This window comes from Amblyomma maculatum, chromosome 1 (genome assembly GCF_055883805.1).
Source record: "Amblyomma maculatum isolate TAMU_Amacu chromosome 1, ASM5588380v1, whole genome shotgun sequence".
NCBI lineage: Eukaryota > Metazoa > Arthropoda > Arachnida > Ixodida > Ixodidae > Amblyomma > Amblyomma maculatum.
Window position 1 is genome coordinate 321,725,861 of NC_139344.1, and position 14,491 is coordinate 321,740,351.

General features: G+C 48.6%; 1 protein-coding gene across 7 annotated transcripts in view; it reads left to right on the forward strand.

Moving 5' to 3' along the window:
• Positions 1 to 13,890, forward strand: part of Dap160 (dynamin associated protein 160) — an 87,455-nt gene extending 73,565 nt beyond the window's left edge. For 4 of the 7 annotated variants that reach the window (XM_084578363.1, XM_084578718.1, XM_084578507.1 and 1 more), the window contains 4 exons: positions 2,016 to 2,099; positions 2,777 to 2,854; positions 5,315 to 5,488; positions 7,831 to 13,890. In XM_084578363.1, coding sequence (XP_084434489.1) covers positions 2,016 to 2,099; positions 2,777 to 2,854; positions 5,315 to 5,488; positions 7,831 to 7,979 — 485 coding nt within the window. In that variant the 3' untranslated portion in view covers positions 7,980 to 13,890. The remainder of the gene's footprint in view (positions 1 to 2,015; positions 2,100 to 2,776; positions 2,855 to 5,314; positions 5,489 to 7,830) is intronic. The other 3 variants (XM_084578581.1, XM_084578658.1, XM_084578801.1) reach the window with 3 other exon arrangements.
• Positions 13,891 to 14,491: the final 601 nt, after the last annotated feature.

Below are 14,491 nucleotides of genomic sequence, written 5' to 3' on the forward strand. Positions count from 1 at the left end.
GACTATCAGAGTAACTGTGTAAAGCGTATGAGCACAATTCTTGGGCAAATACTGTTAAGCAACCTTTACGTCCATCGCCAAATGTATAAGTCAAGCAGAACCAGAACTTTAGTTAGTATGTGGAGGATTTCAATGCGTCCAAATGTCACCAGGTTAACGTGTACCACCAGCTGCCAACAGTACTTGTGCAGATGGGCACTGATGGGCCAGCCGTGTTTTACGGCAAAGCTGTGCTAAATCTCTCCATTAAGAGGTGATGTTGTGTAGATCAATGCTTGTTATATAATTGACACCTGTGACTTGCATATAAGTAAATGCGTTTACATATTCGAGTCTGACATCTTCGTAATTGTGCTTCTCGTTATTTTTGAGCAGCTGTCCTTAGTGATCATTATCTAGTTATTATCTGGTGCTCATTGTTGCACACACTTTCCGCTAAGCACTAATTATCAAGCTAATCTAGTGCACGCAGCTTTGATAGGAGCTTGTAATGCGCCATATTGGATTCTCCCCGCTTCTTTTTTTGTAAAGCTTTTTTATTAGGTGATGGTATTTTCACACTGTGATCATTGAGAATTGGCACAGGGATTCTGTTGTGCGAGCTTTAAGAAATTTATATTTCCGAAGCGAAGACACTTGATCTCCTGTGTAAACGTTGAATGCAATGAGCTCTGTCGTAAACGCACTAGTTTCGGGGAATGCCGTGGAACGGACCTCTCGTGCATTTGCTCAGAGAACGTGCGATCCCTGTCGCTCCAGGAGTGATTTCGCGCGACCTGCCCAACTGCGTCATTGGACAGTTTTAGCATATCGTGATGAGCTACCGTGATGCGCTTACGCGGATGCCCTACAGCGCGAACTATATATAGCAGTGTACAACTTTAAAAAATAGCGGTCGCCAGCCATGGGCTATATTACGCGGCGTGGGTTACTCTGGTGTAGAGTTAAGGCAATCTGTTCTTGAAATTTTACCAGACCAAAAAAGTCAAAGGCTTGTAAATTATTGCCCTTGTGATCTGGTCTGATGCTTGGCTTTTATAGGCAACCAGAAGAGCTTTAACAGCGGACTGTTTTCTGTCACGCAGGGATTGTGTGTAGCGGTTAGTGCAGCTTTGAGTTTTATCTGACTATACGCATTTGCGCTTTCGCGCCGGGCCTGTCGGGGCGGTGGATCGCCAACTGCGCTTGAGCGGTTCATCATGCGCATGTACAGACGGTGCCTCGCGAAAGTTGATCGCTCTGTGCTAAAGTTCTGCATTGGATAGTTTCTATGTAATGAATTAGAGTATAAATGGAGCGTTAGCCTGTGTCACTGTCACGTATACTGGTGGCTGGCAATATACAGTTCGCGATGCGCGCAGTATAATAGTCTGTTTTGTGCTAAAACGCTCCGCTGCTACCGTTACGCTACTGTCAGACGCTAGCGGCATTTGCTGGAGAGTGGGAAAAATAAAATTGGCCTGCCCGCACTGCCTATGGCACAATGGACTATAGTCGCGTGCAAACCAAGAAAAAAGCGGCTTTTATCCTTCAAGTGATTCGCCGACTCTCATGGTGTCGTGGATAACTTTCTAGCATACATGAAAACGCAGGTTGTGGCAGACTAAAGGCAATTTACGACTCGTTAACCGCGGCGTCACGAAAATCGGTCGACTTCATTGGCTGAAGGGCCTTCTTTGAGGAGTATCTGCCGTTTTCTTGAGTTGCATCCGACTATTGAGGCTAACTACAGGTGCAACGCGCATGCGCACATGTTTGAACACATTAACTCGCAGCTACTGAAATACCGCTACTGCCTTGATCGAGCTAAGGCTCCGAGCTAGCGAGGAACTGCGCGTGCTGCACAAGTACCCTGCGTTGACGTACGATTTAAGTGCTTGAAATATATGTTAGGCCTACCTTCATTGTAGCGCACACCACCAATTTGTCGGGCCAGAACGCGTGCTCGAAGATGTTTGTGTGTGTGTTACTCGACTGACGATGCGCTTCCTTCCTTTGCCCGCTGCGCTGTGCAGCCAAAACGGCCAAACAGAGCGGCGTCGGCCGCCTCCTAGTTGTCGTAGTCGAAGGCCGCAACTTGAGCAACGGAACAGGACACGGTAAGGTGCCTCGCCCTGGTCGAGCGCTGCATGCGTCGTGGTGCTCTTCATTTCGCACTAACAGCACGTTGTGGTCGGTGCCCATGTGTGCTTTTGTCTCAGCATCGCGCGTGCAGTTGTCGCCTTACACGAACAGGATATTCGTTTTAAATGAGCGTGATAAGCAGCCGTTCATTTCGTTTCTTTTTTTTTGTTGTTGTTGTTGATATCGGCATACGTATAATAAAATTGTAATTTAGCCGCTGCAGAGCCGCTCGTGTATACGTTAACCCTGCTTCCATCTGTTTCGCAGTATCCCCTAGTGGGTGTGGCTAAGAAAAGATGCGAGAACACAAAGGACGTTTCGACTTAAATTGCACACTACCTCTAGCCACGTTTTGTCATATTCCTTACTTAGCACCTAAGCTGTCGCATTCGAATCCTAGCATGCAAGTCATCCGTTTAGGCAACTCTCCCTTTTCGACAACTCAGTAACGACGCTACACGATCGACAGTCACGTACGCCTTGGGCGGCTCACGTGCCTCGGGCTGCGTTCTTGTTCGTAAGGGCGGCAACTGTACGTGCTGCGGCTCACACTCTAAAGCGGCAGCTGGTGCTTGAAGTGGCACGTTTGTGTCGTTGCACGTTCGGTGTGGTGACTGACTCGTTGTGCGCTTGCATGTAACTTCACCTGCAGTGAGCCGGCGACCAGCAGTTGGCCAGTTAAAGCTAATCGTAATGCAGGCATGCGATCTCGACATCAAGGACGTCCAAGGTACGCTATCATTCGCTCACTAGCACTTGTTTACTGCCGGAAGGTTTTGTGTTTTAACCATGCAGTGCCTCGAATGACAAAAAAGAAAAAAATTAGTCTACTTGCTTGAACCGATTATTCATGTAAATCCCTTTCCCCGAACCCCTTCTTCCACCTCGTTTTTCTTCAACACGATACCCAGTAGATGACTGACACCTGTCGTTTCCTCAAGGAAACAAAATGACAATTGTGCAATTTTTTCTGCGACCCTCTCGTACTCTGATCTGCTTGTCATCGAAAACGAAAAAGCGCTGACTCAAGCATTCATCATTGTCACATTTTCTTAAAAGCCTGTCTTCACGGCATGGTCCACTTCCATGCGGTCCTCTCGAGTTTTTGCGAGGAGGGGCACCTCGAGTCCATCCTTGTGTCGCGTTCCTCTCGTCCACTCCGCGACCACTTCTTTCAGTCTTTGCCCTTTCCCTTGTGCCCCTCCACCCCCCCCCCCCTTCCCCATATATTGACGCCAGTCATTCTTGCCACTTTTTTTTTTTTTTTTTTGTATATCTGTCATACTAGCCAACTGTTCTTTGTCGCACGCAAGCATGCCTTCATATTGCAAAACACTTCTATATATATTCATCAAAGAGCCGCTGTTGGTGTTGCTTTCTGATCATGTGGCGCCAGTATTGCGGAATGTGTGACGTCATGGCACGTACAGATGATCTGCCGCATGGCGGGTACTAACGGCACATTGCATGTGGTCGCTACTGTTTTTGCGCTCATTGCGTAATGCCCGTGTTCAGCGTCCAGGAGGTGGCGTCCCGTGTTCTTCTGTATGGCTTGCCTTTTTCCTTCTCTCTCTCTCTCTCTTTTTGTTGTACTTGTTCGTTTCTTGCTGTTGTTTTACTGTTACGAGCTGTTGTTTATCATGTACTTTCTCTTTTTTTTTTTCCTCGTGGGTGCTGATAAGACATATCTGTACTAAACTGTTAATACGCACCCTCAGCTGAAAGTTTTGCTTTGGCCGCCCGACCTGGTCTGCACGTTTAAAAATAGAGGTTACTTAATCTTTCAGAGATTATTCATGTGTAAGTTGAGCACCGTAGTTACTGACGTCGGGGACGCTTTTTATTTTTTAATCTGGAAACTCGGCGGGTACGTTCATTACGTGAGGTTAAATAAAGGAGTTTGTAGAAACGGGACAAATATGAACGAGTGGAATAGATACTTCGTCCGGCACGACAAGCGTCTAATTAGGACAGCACACTCAGCGCAGTAAAGAAAAAAAAATTCTTGAAACTCACTTGTTCGCTTAGGGTGTCGTAATGCTACCCAAAGCGAGCACGAAGTGGACTGAAGTCCTTACCGCAGTCAGTCAGCTCAAAGCTCAACCGCAAACAGTTACTGCGATCCTTATTATGGCAGATCGAACAGAGAAGCTTTTGTGACTGGCCGTGGATCGAACCAGATCCGAGAATCAGCAGAAAATGATTCTGGGATCCCTCACGGTCCGTCCTTGTAGGATGAGACAAAGATGTCCTGATAACACGACCGATGACTGTTTATAGTCTTGCATAGTTATTTCAACAAAAGAAAAAAAAAAGACTTTTCGACAGCCGTAGTGGTGCTTTCATTATGCGAACGCGTTCATCGCGCAAGTACGGTAGTTATTTTACTTCAGTCGACAACCATCTCCCAGATGAAGGCCGATGAACTTGAGAAAGTCATTTCGGACTGGAGGAGGAAAGAAAGCCTCATGCATGTTCACCGATGTTTCGGCAGGAGTTTCTTGACCAGATGAAGACGAAGTCCTCTTGTGAAATAATGGTTAATACATGAGAATTTTTCCTGCTTCCCGAGGTACAGTTCAAGAGTCTTATCTATTTGCTACCTTGTACGGATTCCGGTAGTCGAACGTTGGTTAACTATCCATTTGCGGAGGCAGAAAAGGGGATGTGAAATGATAATAGTAATGGTGGGCCACGCTAAAACCAGAGCTCTTTGGTCATACCAGTTGGGAAGCTCCGCTTTAACAAGTGACTAGTTTTAGTATACTCTTTTTGGGTCCCTATGGAGTCTGGCGCCATATAAAAGCAGCCGGAAAAGGCTAATTTTCATCAGTGTCATTGGTTATTGCACTCAGAAAACCGCCTTTTTCTTTTCTCTTCTACTTCTGAACTACCTATACAGTTGTCACGTCTAAAAATATTTGCTGCCGCATCTCTTGAACTGATTTTGTTGTCAAATGATTGCGCGTTTATCACCAATCTCAAAGTTTGGCACTTGGACACAGTTTACAATGACCGCGGGTGGCGCTACCATCCGTAAACACCCGAATTTGGACCAGTTCGAACCGCAGTGTTTTTGTTTTCCCGTGGGATGATTCGGAAATGGTGGTATTAAGGAGCTCTTGCGCTGTCGTTCACCGATGTATGTAAAAGGCGGGCCCAAGAGTGTGGTTATGCTGTGCGCGTATAGGGCCGTGCGACCCGTACTGCGAGGTGAGCATGGCCTGCCAGGAGCACAAGACGCACGTGGAGGCCGGCACTAGCAGCCCGCAGTGGAACAGCTCCATGCAGTTCCTGGTGCGAGACCTGCACAGGGACGTACTCTGCCTGACGGTCTTCAATCGGGAGCTCTTCTCGCCCAACGGTAAGAAGCCCAGGGAGCTAGCTTGGCTGCGGGCGCTGTCCGACCGCGCGGTTACGAGCGCATGCGTGCAGAGCTGGAATTACTCGCACTTACGATAACTCATGACGAGTCCCTCTTTACACTGAGACTGCAGTACTTATAGCCCCTTTTGCGCATACAAACTAAATTCCTGAACTAAAAGACTTTTGGATTTTTTGTATGCGCACAGGAGCGTGCGGACGTAGATCCACTGCATTGACTTGACTTTCACGCATTCTTGCGCGTATACAGCAACAGATATTGCTTTAAAACTCTATGTTGAGGCTGCGCGAGGTATGAGAAAAAACGTCCATGTTTTGCTCCGTATTCAACGTGCTTTTCCTGGACGCCATTGTTCTCAGCCGTTCTTGCCTCTTCGCCTTTTCCCGCAGTGACGAAATACAGCCAGTCAACAGCCCGCTCGACTCTGCCGTCACGGATCCTCGTAGTTCGCCCGTGCTTACACGTAAGCCTAAAGCCGCTCGAGCTTGTCCCCGCGCGAATGCGCGCCGCCCGTTGACATCGCGCTATTTCACGGTGGCTTTATGAATCAAAGCGACCCTCCTCGTTCCTGGCTGCGCGAAATCTGCATCTCCGGACGCAGTCGAGCGCGCGTTTGCACGCCCGGAAAGCACTGGGCAAGGCGAGAGCTGGCGAGAAATGAGAGCGGGCAGGGAAGAAAGAAAAAGAATAAAAATAAAGGCCGGGCGCGGCGTGATTCGTTTCTTTTTTTTTTTTTTTTTTCCCGAGAAATTGCGACGATGGCTGTGACGATGGCTGTGACAGTGGCGGTGACGTTCCGGCGCGGAGTATTTCCCGCCCGGAAAGAATAGAACTGACAGAGCCGACAAAAGAAAGGGACCGTGAGAAATGCTGGACGCTCTGGTGCCGCAGCTGGGCTGGTCGGCCTCCTCGTGATGCAATCGGGTCGCACGTCCGCCGTGAAGGGAAACTGCGGGAGGTGCGTGGAGCATCTGAGTGTATAAGGTGTGTGTATGTATGTGGGATGGGGTGAGTGTGAAGGAAGAAGGGGGAAAGACGTCTGTATTCTTTCCCTCTCGTGAATGGCAAAGCACCACGCCAAATTACACCGGCTGATTATGTCGATTTACACCGCACACTGGCACGCTCCCCGTTCCGAGAAGGGCATGCATATTCATTTACTTGCTTGCTGTGTGGTTCTAGCTGATAGCGCATACATCGTTTCTGCCCGCTGTTTACCGTCCATTTATTTTGTTTTTGCTTCATTTTGCGCGCAATGCTTGTTGTTGTCGAGAAAAAGACCAGCGCAGGCTTTTTTAAGCGCTCTATTTTCTGGGCGCTGTAAGTGAGAATGACCCGCTGGCGCACAGTATGTTTAAAGGTAGTCGTGAATAATGTCATGTTGTTTTCGTCTTTCTGGATTTCTTCTTTTTACGCTGTCAGCTTACAGCGCAGGCCTTTTCTCCTTTCCCTTTATTATTTTATCCGTTGTCGTTCTTTCTCAAGCGCATACCCACGCTCCTCCGACAGACTGCCTTCCAGTCGCAGCACGTGCGTGCAGCTGAGACTAGTGCACGAGGTCAGCGCATGATTTCTCTACGTGTATGTCCAGCGCTGCTTTTTGTCAGCGTCTTTTTGCTTTGCTTTGCTCTTAATGACGCCGAAACAAGTGGAAGACGTCGAGTGTTTGTCAAGCAGTATCCTCAGCCACTCGACTCAGCGAAGTGGAAAGGCGCCCCTATCTAGCGACTTCAGCGTGAGGGCAGTGAAGTCCATGCTGGCGTTCAACTCGAGGTGGCAGCGGCTGTGGTAAGACCGCCAAGATAACCTGTCCCGATCGGCTGCATCGAACAGGCAAACGGGGCAAGACGAATAAAATCTGGAGATGAAAGAAGAGCGAAATCTATAAAATGCACGAGGAAACGAATTTTCGCGTACTCACGTCTGTGTTTTTTTGCTGTTGCCATAAACTATTCGTAAGCACTACGGAGTCGGTCTAGTCGTATGTAAAATCTGGTAGCCTTTTAATGTCTAATAGTATGGCTTCCATGTTCTTCGTCTAACATATGAAACGCTGGATGGTACGCACGAGAGAGCATAGCGGATGCCTATACTGGCATGGGCATGTGCACCGGCGTGGTACCTGCTGCGTACACGCAGATATCGTCTCCGGCTGGTCGACTAGACTATATATAGTACATCTCCGCTATGCATAAACTCTCTACTGGCCGGTACTCAGCTCCAGTGTGCCTGGAGTGTCTGTCGTGCTGTCGCCGTAGCGTGGAGCGGAGCAGTCGCATTGAGACGCTTTCTTGTTCCTTTTCCCCCATCTCTAATGGAAGACTTCCTGGGCCGCACGGAGGTTCGCGTTTGGGACATCGCCCAGGAGACTCGCCAGAGCCCAGGGCCTGTCACCAAGCATCTGCAGCTCTACGAGGTGGACCAGGGCGAAGTGGTCATCCGGCTGGACCTGCACATCTTCGAGACGTGACGTGCCTCCTCGCCGCCGCTCTTGGCGGCCATGCTCCTACCTCTTGCAGGGAGAGCGTAATTCAAGAACGTTTTTTCTTTCTTTTTTTTTTTTTTTTTTTTTTTTCGTCTTCGCCGTCGGGCATCCTGTCGAAAGTATAGCGGCCACTTTGCCGTCTGTGTAGCGTGGTTGCTCCTTCCTAGGACGTCGCAGAGATTTGGCCATCGAGGCTTGTTCCCCGGCCAAAGCGCACACCATGCACTGGCTGGCTTGGCTCGTAACCAATGCTCTTAACCAATTGCTCTTAACCAATGACACAAGAGGGATGCCCTCTCTGTAGCCAATCTTTTCCAGTGTTAAAAAATAATCGAAGTGGAAGAATCATCTACCATCCCAGAGCTCGCGTGATTATATTTAGCCGGTGATTTTTCGCCAATTCATTTAAAGCTCTGACGATGTGGTTGGCGAAGCGTAACTGTGGCAGCCTGTTGTGAAGCCATCTAGCCGACTGCCAGTCGCTGGCGAAAAACTTCTCAGAAAAAGCCTCGTCACAGTGGCTGCTGTGCAGCAACATGGACCGAGCCCGCATACTTTTGCGACTGAGTCGCAACCACGCTCCATCTTTCGACAGGGTGCCTTATGTTTCGTATACGGGTGTCACAGTGGAGCCTTCGTCCAGGCATTATATCATCTATCGTAACTGAGGCGGTTACCTTTGGTGCCGGAGCAGAGCCCGACCCGTAGTACAGAGCTACCAGGGGTACCTCGTCTTATAGCGGGGGGAACCGGCTGAAGCCGAATTCAGTGCCTCATATCTCTAGAAGGGGAGCCGAATTGCTCAATCCGTGAGAGCGCAGTGATAGTCTTAGAGGATGACGCGGACAGCTTAGCGAACAGTCATCGACATAGATTAGCAGCTGTTCAGTCAGATAACCGTGGTCACTGCGTATGTCTACGTGAGAAAGCTGGCATAGCTTTGCAGAAAGTCGCCTTCACATATTCACAGTAGCAGCCTCAAACATGGTAATGCTGGAAACAGCGCCTCCTATACTTGAATAGCTGAACCTGGCTGACACCGCCGCCGGTTGTTCTTTGTCAGCCTGATGGTGTCGTGGTTGTACCTACTGTTCTTTTGGTAGACCGGATCATACTTTCCTAGTGCTTCGAGCCACGAAATCCCAATTTCTCATGAAGCTGTGCCAGGTTTCTTTTGCGGCGATATCGCTGCGACATAGGCGATGTGAGTATATATTATATGTAAGCGTCCGGCGTGTTTCCTAGAACACGCGCGTCACTGGTTATCAGCTCGCGGGTCCAATCGTAGCCCAACTTTGTTTATTATAGCGACACAAAGAGCGCGGCAGTGCACATCACTTGGAGGCGGACGGGACAACCTGTCGTTAGGGTAGGCTTTAAGCATGCGGAGAAAGTCTGCAACAAGCGAAAGGCGCTCAAGGGCTGATGGTGTCAAGAGCACCCAGATTTTCGCCGACGAGCCTTGCAGCGCGTTTGAGCTGCGGTTAGCCCATTTCGCTTGGTGCTCGTTTTTGAAGACCGCCACTAACGCAAGCTTACCTTCCGCTGAGCAGCCACCCCTGTCCCTAGCACGCCTTCGCGGTTGTGCACACGCGCCATGCCCTGCTTAGCCGTGGGCGCAACGCAGAATTACCAAACTTCAGAGTCGTACCTGTTCAAAGCCGGCTTCTTGCCTCAGCCGTTACGGGGAGGAAGACGGCCGAGTGGAACTTGCCCAGCAAGTTCCGCTGCCGTGACGTATAGCGTCAGTGCAGGCCACACAGAGCGACAGTGTTCCTTTTCTTTTTTTTTTTTTCTTTTTTTTTTTTTTTTTTTTTTTTTTTTTTTTTTTTTTTTGCTCTTTTACTTCAAGTGGCGGCAATGATAACTCTTCGTTTATGCCTCGTTCGCCCATGCATTCCGATGGGGCGTGAGTGAGGGAGTGTATATCCGATGTTTTCGCTCGCTGACCACCTGTACACATGCTAGTCCTAAGAGAGGCATTCCGAGAAACGCTGCAGGAAGTGCTCTGCTAAGGCAGATCTCTTGTGAATTATAATATTATTGTGCATCGTCCTGTACGCTAGGAAGACTCGGTGAATGAGAATGCGAGAAGTGAAGACGTGTTGGCATTACTTGCTGCTTTTATTTGTAATCGCCAGAACGTGTGTTTGGAACAGTGACGAACAGCGATGCGTTTCGCTCCGTTTTCTCTTGGATGACAGCCATTTCGGAACGCGCACGGGTCTCATCCGCTTTCTTTGAGAGTCTACGTTACACACATCACACAGCTAAATGACCAAATGACGCGGTGCTACGCGGTCTTCTACACCGTGATTCCACGGAACACAAACGCTGCGCGCGAGGTACACGCACGCACGCAAAAGAAAATTATAAGTGAAGTCATCGCATACGAATGCCGCTGTTGACGCCAGGTGATTAACTCAGTGCACCACGTACTTGAGCGTTGTTTAGTCAGCATATGCAGAATGCTAGCCAGCGAGAGGAGTTTCCGAAACAGTGTTAACGTCGCTCGCAACACTCGTGGATTATTTCCCACACGAATGCACTGATCGCTCGGACCAAAATAATTTACCAATGCAGCGTTCCAGGCTTGGAATCCAAGAGAACCGGAAGTGGTCGGAAAAGAGACAGTGACCCGCGGCAGAAGCAGGTCTGTTGTAAAATAGCACGGATTCAGGCTTGGCATAACTGTATATTGGTGTACAGTCGTGAGCAAAAGTGGTATACGACAAGCAGCCAGTGGCGGAGCTCAGAATAACTGCATTTCCACGCCATCTAACAACAGGTATCTGGGATCGAGGCAATCGTGGCGGTGCCCCATTTTATCGATACGCATGTGTCGCTGTCTCTATGGTTGGCGTGAGATGGCGTCTCGGTGCAGTTTTCTCTAGAGTTACTATATAGGCTTTGCCATAGTTCCGCGTTCCTTTTCTTTCGCCGCCAAGCAACCGTGTAGCACCGTGAAACCAACCCAACGGGCACCGTGACTGCATTGCATCATCCGTGATCGGTACGTCGTGCCGTGCTCTGTGCGAGCTGTAGCGACGTTGACTTTCGATTAGGACAGCCAAAGTAATTCCTCCTCCACTGCTTTCAAGTCTGGATGTTCGGATCCCGCAAAGGCGATGTATGGCTTTGCTGCACAACTTGGTTGCTTACCCTACGCCTTCGTGCAACTCTGGCAAATCCTATAGTAACTCCAGTTTTCCCGAGCTTCGCCACCGGCTGAGTGTTGTATATCACTCTTACTCACGACTGTACGTTATCGTGCAAGACTGTTTAGCGCGAGGGCACCACGTTGGATGGGCGAAACGTATTCCCACGTGGCAGCTTCTCGGCGTTCGCTGTATAAGCATTGTGCGCACTCGAAGGAGATCGACAACGTCGTCCGCTGTACTCACTTTTGCGCAGCACAGGTCGCCACAGAGGCCCCCCATCCACTTTCTTTTTTATTATAGTTGCGCTCAATTTTCGTTACGTAGCAATTCTTGCGATCGGGCGAGCGTCGTCAGCGTAGGGAGTGAAGCTTCGTACCTCTGCCATTTTTGCATGGAAGGTGGGGAGGCACATTATGGTCACAGTCATAGTGAATATTTACGGCGTGCTTGTTGCCAAAAGCATGGTTTCATGAGCTGTTCGCGGTTATGAAAAATGAAGATGAAACCCGCAGAGTTCGATTGTTCGGACTAGCGCTTTGAGAATGCAGCCCAGCGTAGTGTCGGATTTCGTATTGACAAGTCAGTACTTTCACAAATACTCGTGGGCACTGGCCGCGACTTGGACGACGTGCCGAAGACAAAGTTGCTGCTTTGTTTCACGCCCTTCTAAGAATTATGATCACTTCAATTCATCCCTTCTTCCCTCCCTCCCTCAGCGCTTTCGAGAAAGGGGTTTTCAACAGGTACAGAATGTCTACTTGGGGGGCTTCCCTTAAATGGAAAATGATTTGATGTCGCGCGCCATCTGCGCACGAGTACGAGTGCCAAATCCAAATCTTTCCGAGCGTCGCTATGTCCCGTGATATCGGATTGTTCTCTTTTTCTTCCAAGACTTCTTTTTTTTTTTTTTTCCTTTGCGCAAAGCAGGGGATTGCCGTCGCCATATCTTGTAATACTTGAAGCGTGTCGTTAAACTCGACCTCTTCGCGAAATTGTGTGCAAAGAGGCACTTGTCGATCTCAGAAGTGAGCGTGCGCAATAATTATGCCATTCGGTCCTCATCTCCCTACGACCATCTTACGGTACCTACAGATTGACCCGCTTCTGCAACAGCGAGCAACTGTCTCCGACAAGCAAGCTGTCGTTCACTTGTGCAAAGCATAGTTGAGCATATACGATAATGAGAAAGGTTCCCGAGACGCGTATCTGCAGCACGCGTTCACTGCTCGGCGCGCAAACAGATCGTGCTCGGGAGGAGTAAAGGCGCTTGTTTCTCGTTTCTTTGTTTTATTTTTAATTTCTGTCTTCGTGTTTACCTGAATATCTTCATGCCATCTGTACCTGCACTATCTTCTTTTGTCATTGTTATTATTTTCATCAACTGCACGAGATGCTTTAATCGCTTTGAGAGAATCCGTTCCAAAGCTCTCATTCGAGACGCGAAATGCCCGCAAGTGAAAAGACAGTGTCCTGTACTACGTATTCTCAGAATTTAACCTGTTTTGTTTAATAAGTGTATACGTTAATATATCCGGGAGGCTATTCAGAAAACTATACTAACCTAGATTACACAGCTTCGTCTAATCACGTACAGTATTATGAGGTTGCATGCGGGTGTTGAGTGCTCCGCTGTACTTCAGGAGAGAGCATAGCAGTGGAATCGAAGGATGCGGACGTGTACAGAACACAAGGACGGTCGTGACTTTTCTCCGCATTCTGGTCTTTGGTGTTCGCTGCAGTTCTTTCCCCAAAAGTACGAACCAACAAGTCCAGCAACGAGTACTGCGCTGTTCTGTTGTGTGTCACTGAGCGCTGTGTGCTTCGATGATGCAGCATACCCTCTTCTATGCATAGTTAGGGATTCATTTTGACACCGAAGAGTGAGTTGCGACGGCCTGCTTTGTGCCATGTTTATTTCACTGCAGAATCGTTCGTTCGAATTAAAAAGAAAAAGGAAAGAAAAGAAGTTTTGGGCATATGGGCGAAAATTTGCCACGTGAACCATTATCGCATTCTTCTTTTTCCTAATTATTAGTGATTTTTACCGTGGCGAGTGTAGCGACGATACAAAGTAAATGACAGACAGTCCGGTGTCCGGTGTCTTCCGTTGATATCGCGTTCCCATTGGAAAGATTTGAAAACTTTTGACATGTGCGGTTGGATAGCTTGTTTTGTCTTTCTGTGCCATCGTGTGCTGTCTGTCAACGAAGGTGACAAACGATGAGCTAGGTAGGCGTATGTTCGCGATGTTTTTACGTAATGTAGAGTTCTTTTTTATACGCGTACTGTCCGAAGGGGCGTGTTCGGATATTTTTATTCTGCAAGCGGCTGACGCCAAAGGTGCCCGTTCCCGGTACGTTTTTTGGGCAAAACGATCATATATGCAGTGATGATGATGATTTGTTCGTCTCACGCGTGCGCGTTTTCATTTTCTACTGTTTCACTTTTTTTCTGTGAACAGTCTTATTTCGGTACGCGCGAACGACATATTTTTTCTCTTTTAATCTCGGAGTACATTTCATCTGTATTTTTGTCTCGCGCCCGCGTTTACATTCATTGCTGTTTCTGCACCAGTTGTGTATAGTATACAGCTATGCAAAAATTATTTTAAAGTGACCGTGAATAAAGCAGTTCAAAGAGCTCCTGCAGTGTGTTTGGACGCATCAACTGCCGCGTGATATGTAGACCAAGGCCTTGTGTAAATGGGGAATAAAAATGGCTACTTTGGGCCTCCACCTTTCGTTATTTTTTCGAATGCATCGGCATTCAGATGTCGGACATGAACTTGGTGCCTTTCTGTGAACGGGAATGTGGTGCTAGATGTAGAGGAGAAATGAAAGATGTAAATAGAAAACACTTATTGAGCGCTTGTTTCTTCATTACTGAAACGTCTCTAAAGCATCCACGGTGCCCTTGAGCTGCCTGTAAGCCATGATCCTTTAGAGTGGCAGGAAAGGAGGAGGGAGTTGAAACAGTGCGGAGACGACACGGTTTCAAGCTCTGCCCAAGCATTCTGGGGCATCGTTTAGGGGTGAGATCAGTGGTCGTTTCCTCTCCTGTAGAGTCGATCGGAACTGTTATGGTTCGAAATGAGTAGTCGCCTCGTCGGCCTCCTCAGTCCGGCATACGGTATGCTCGTTAGCACAATTCGCCACCGCTGGTCAAGCACGTCACGAGGAAGGAAGCGCAGCCAACGCCTGGCTATAGCTTCGCCCCCTATTTTACCCCAACTAATGGCTGCCACTGAGCATGCCGAAAGCAAAAGCAGCCCCAGTAATCCCAGACCCTGTGCTATGGGAGTTCACGCTGATCAGCCTGGGAGACCAGCAGTGACAG